This window comes from Dendroctonus ponderosae, unplaced genomic scaffold (assembly GCF_020466585.1).
Source record: "Dendroctonus ponderosae isolate FM_Combo_2020 unplaced genomic scaffold, Dpon_F_20191213v2 Dpon_F_20191213_6, whole genome shotgun sequence".
In the NCBI taxonomy this organism is placed as follows: Eukaryota; Metazoa; Arthropoda; class Insecta; order Coleoptera; family Curculionidae; genus Dendroctonus; species Dendroctonus ponderosae.
In genome coordinates, this window is record NW_026018814.1 from 361,349 (window position 1) to 366,298 (window position 4,950).

General features: G+C 37.5%; 3 protein-coding genes across 3 annotated transcripts in view; 2 read left to right on the top strand and 1 right to left on the bottom strand.

Annotated features, from left to right (window-relative positions):
- Positions 1–4,950, top strand: part of LOC109546878 (baculoviral IAP repeat-containing protein 6) — a gene marked incomplete at its 3' end in the record, with an annotated part of 36,898 nt that overhangs the window by 16,680 nt on the left and 15,268 nt on the right. The window lies entirely within an intron of this gene.
- On the bottom strand, positions 1,409–2,431 carry LOC109546896 (NADH dehydrogenase [ubiquinone] iron-sulfur protein 4, mitochondrial; the record flags this gene model as incomplete). The annotated part of the gene is given in 4 exon segments (XM_019918065.2): positions 1,409–1,735; positions 1,792–1,967; positions 2,029–2,161; positions 2,220–2,431. Coding segments are annotated over 4 exon segments (546 nt in total). The 3' UTR covers positions 1,409–1,554.
- LOC109546898 (cyclin-dependent kinases regulatory subunit) lies at positions 2,548–4,195 on the top strand. The gene is made up of 3 exons (XM_019918068.2): positions 2,548–2,749; positions 2,976–3,103; positions 3,369–4,195. Exons 1-3 carry the CDS (start codon positions 2,679–2,681, stop codon positions 3,419–3,421), a joined length of 252 nt encoding a protein of 83 aa, XP_019773627.1. The 5' UTR covers positions 2,548–2,678; the 3' UTR covers positions 3,422–4,195.

Genomic DNA, 4,950 nt, shown 5'->3' on the forward strand with positions numbered 1-4,950 from the left:
ATTTTCTAGGTGTTAATTACCGGTCCGGCTGATACCCCGTATGCGAATGGATGTTTTGAATTGGACGTGTTCTTTCCACCGGACTATCCGTTGTCGCCCATGCTAATCAACTTGGAAACGACCGGCCATCACACCGTTAGGTTTAATCCCAATTTATACAATGATGGAAAAGTGTGTTTATCGGTAAGGCGCGTTTAAAATTCGCTAAAATATTTGCAACATGACGCGTACTTTTAGGTACTGAACACTTGGCATGGCAGACCCGAAGAAAAATGGAATGCCCAAACGTCCAGTTTTCTGCAGGTGTTAGTTTCTATTCAGAGTTTAATTCTAGTGCCGGAACCTTACTTTAACGAGCCCGGATATGAAAGAGCCAGAGGTAAGGCACCAATTGGAAACTTAAAATATAGACTTCTTTTTGGGTATTTCGCCTCAAAAAGAAGTTTGTAAAAAAATGAATGCGCCTCAACAATATAGAACTTATTTAAAATATAGTGTTTCTATGTGAATTCATAGGGTTCTTGATTGAAAATGATCGGATAACTTTTTAAAGGTACTCCTGCTGGCTCAGTAAATTCAAAAGACTACAACCTTAACATTTGCCAAGCAACAGTGCGATGGGCAATGTTGGATCAGATTCTAAATCCATGCCCATGCTTTGAAGATGTGATAAACGCCCATTTCTATATGAAGAAACACGAAGTTCTAGCGCAAGTGGAGAAATGGATAGAAGAACTAGAATTGGAAGTTAAAAAGGAGAAGAAAAGTGGCCCGCGCATCATAAAAAAGAACCGGAGCGCAGCATTGGATAGCTTCAGAAAGGTACTGATTTGCGAACTCCAGCGAAAGTTCCAGCTATAGCGAGTTTTTTTAGTTGTACAAACAATTACGTGAGCAACTTGCAAAATTGAAGCCCCCCGGTGATGACTATGTAGAGATGTTCCTTACAGAGGGAATTGAGCTCGACAGTCCTACAACGCCTACAAATAGTATGGAGGTTTGCCAAGAAGAAATTATCAGTGACTTTGATCCAGCTGGGGACATGGAAAAAATGGTAGATGACATGTGCAAGTAACTGATAATGCAGATAGTTGAAATGTTACTTTTGCATTTATGGCGGACATCCAAGATTGTGGATTAATGAAATGCATCTCACTATTCCTATACGAAATTACTGAATTTTTACAGTGTGGAACTTGCCCTCATAATGTTAATCAATATAAAATTTTTAAAACAATAATCAGTTTCTTTTGTAATAATAAATCATCTGTTTGTTCACCCTGTTTGATTGCCGAACTAGTTACCAAGTTCGTTCTTCCTGTATCGTGTCATAAGATTGTATGAATGTTTTTATTGTAAAGTATTGTTTAACATGTTTGAAACGAAATGTGATTTTAAAAATAAAGTGTTATTTTCGATGTTATATTTATTGCGCCCTAAATTCACAGTTTGAGCTATATTAAGCTTTTTGAATGAGAACGTGCTTTTGCAACTTGGAGACTTCTATTGCTTCAATTAAAACATTCTAGTTAACAACAAAATTAACATTTGAAGCTACTTAGTTGAAACTCTGGTACGTTTGTTCCAAGCAAAGTTAACAGCGTATGACTTTGGCTTGAACGGTTTGTCCAATTTGCTGCTTTGGATGTACCAATCCCATCCGTTTTTCTCGCAGTATTCCACTGCTTCCTCTCTAGTTGCAAACTGCACTTTTAGGTTCGACAGTGGATCGCCTCTGTAAGCCCACCGTCAGTTAAATTGAAGCTACTTAGATCGAGTTTGAACGCTTACGTGGAACACCATCCCATCAGTGGATTTTCCCAGCGTTCCTTAGCATCGAAATCCATTTCCCAGTGGCCAATGTTATTAGTGCCACTTTGCATGCAGTTTTTGGGTGGCTCGTAGATGCGCACTTTGCGTGTTTTAAGTTGTTCCTCTGGGATGCCACTCACAAGCGATAGTTCCGTCTAAAGCATAGGAATTGCCCACTGATTGCGCCTGAAGTAAATACTGTAATAATCTACTTACGGGCCCTTCCACAGTTATGTAACCTTTGAGTTTGTTCTTTTGTTCAATCTCCTCGGGTTTGAGCAACGTGTCAGTATCCTTCAGTGGAGCATCCTTTTGAAGCACTGACGATGTGGAAATACTGGGCGACCCCCTGGAAAATGCTTTCAGTTAGTTGGTATATCACGACTTTTAGCTGTTTCAAGTCTCACTTTAGGACTGCACAACATTGCCGTATGTATCCAGTTCTACTTAGCAGGGAAGCCATAGTTAGAGACTTGCAAACTCCCACACTAAACACCCTTTAGAAGGGCAATAATCCTTAAAAAGTATTTTGTTATGTAAACAGCCTCGTTGACTTGCCTACGTCACTAAATTGAGGTTAGTTGTAACTTCTGTAATCTATGGTGCTGACGAAATTTATTATGAATGCACTGGGTTGGTCGCTAAAGTAACTAGGCCGTAGTTAATGTTGGCCACCCTGATGCATAGGGTTTTTCTTTCCTGGCTGGGGTAGTAAATTTAAACGCTTAGACAGTAATGACAGCAAATAATTCGTTGCATTCGAAGTCTGAAAGAGGAAAGCATCGTTGTCGGCGTTTTGAACAAATTTGGTGAATTTTAGCAATTTAGCTTGTGCCCTAGAAGTAGCAACTATTCCAAATTAAGCCATGAACAAGGAAGAACTCCTTCGCAACATTTTCTACTCCGATAAGTATTACGACGATAAATACGAGTATAGGTAAGTTTTGGTTACACCAGCTATGGCCCCTGTTGCTCCGTTGTACATTTTAACTCATACACTGCCCTGCTAGTCATGTCCTATGCGCAAAAACTTACTTAAATTGTGGAAGTTCGTGAGTTTCAAGCACGTAATCACAACACAGAACTTACTGGGCAAGCAACAGCTGCCACAAAAGGACCCAGTTAATAATGGGAGCACTAAAAGAGTCTCGTTTATTTTTCAGGCATGTATTAATTCCCAAAGAAATGGTCAAGTACGTTCCAAAAACCCATTTGATGACTGAAGATGAATGGAGAAGTATTGGTATACAACAAAGCAAAGGTTGGATACACTACATGACGCATAAGCCTGGTAAGACGAGGCTCGTTTTCCTGCAGTTGATTACATTTATTGAGGTTTCATTTGCATTAACTTAAATACTTTGATTGCTGTTTATTGCTCTAATATTCTATTTGCCTTATTGTTGTGTCTGCATCATATTTTTCATTCATTTTTATTCCTTATTGAAAACCTCAATGTTTAGTGTTAATTAAACTGAGCCTGACATTAATTAACACACTAAACGCTATCTATGTTGGTTGTGATTTGCGCTCTAATTTGTTTTTTTTTATTCCAGAACCTCACGTACTGCTATTCAAGCGACCAATCACTGAGCAGCCCAATAAGTAAAATGTCTATTATCTAATGGTTTAAAGTTTTTGTTTTAAAAATATTGTAAATAGCTAACAAGTGGTGGCGAATTCAAGGGCATTGTTATCCAATTAATAGAAGAAACTTTTTGTCTGGAACGGAATTTGCAGTTGAATTGTACATATTACGCTCACAAATAGTCTCCTACTTTTATGTTAATTTAAATTGGTTTTCAATCAAAACCGACACCACTGAGGTATCGAAATAATCTCAGCTCTTTTTCAGTATTCTGGCGATCTAAACTAGCTATCAATGCCCTTGATAAGATATTGTCAACATGAGTAATTAAGAATGTGATTCGATTTCCTTTTGTCTAAGAAAGGCTGTTATTACGTTAAGGGTTTGCACATTACCATTACCTTTCTGCAACTTTTCAAGTTCAATGAATTTGATCAGGATGAAAGCAGGATTCTGGTTCGGAGATGGAAACAAACACATCCTAAAGCTCAACTGCACATTTTCATTAATTTATCGAGTGTTAAGGCAATGGTAATGTGTAACGAGTCGATTACGACTCTACCCACTTATCTCGTCTATGTTGAATCTAGTATTTCGAAGGTGTTTGTAACATAACGTAGCTTAATTGTCATAGTTTTTCTTTCATTTTTCATTTCTGTATTCGTTGTCGATTTGGGAAGCGCGTTTTATCCAATACTGATTTCAAATGCTTTTACATTCATGTCGAAAAAACACCCGTCATTTAACATGTTATATCTTAATAATACTTTGATAATACAGTGGTTTTTAATTAAATTGTTTTTTGTTGTTGTCAAAGGTCCATCTATACCTTTGACTAAACCCTACCTGTCTCCAAACATCCTGATAGCAATCGATTTAAGTAGAAAATATGTTTAGATAAGATAAGCTGGAAATTGTATATGGGCGAAGCGGTTGAAAATTCCTAGACGTTAAACTTAAAAAATATGTCTATTTAAAAGAACATCAATGCAAGGCAATTATTTGTGATTCTCGAGATGTAGGGCGTTAAATTAAAAAAAAACGGAAATTTTAAAAGAATCGAGCTATTGAGCCCACAGTCTTAATTATAAAAATGTTACTAATGTTGTTAAAAATGATCTTAAAAAAAAACGCGATTAATAAAGCTTGAATAAATGCTTTTAAAATATCGTTTCTCACTCCATTGGTGAACTCACCGGAGCCCATTCGCTATAAAAACCGTCATCAACTTCACATTAAAACGTTTAAAACCATATCTGTCCATCTTCCGTCCATTCACTTGTCATGAGCCCTATTAAGAGCAAAAAGCGATCCGAATCTTCGTTATATATTAGGAACTACTCGCACATAAGCTGTCGGAACCGATTAGCTTGTTAGCTGAAATGAATCTTTTTCGGTGCACTCGAACGTGAACACAATGGATCAGGAGGCTTTTCTTCACTCACCTTTACAATTTTGCCTAATAATGCGAGAACTTATAGTGCCAGAATGCAGTCGATCCGGCTTTTTGAATGAACACTCAAGAATGTTTTTTGTATACCCAGGGGGGG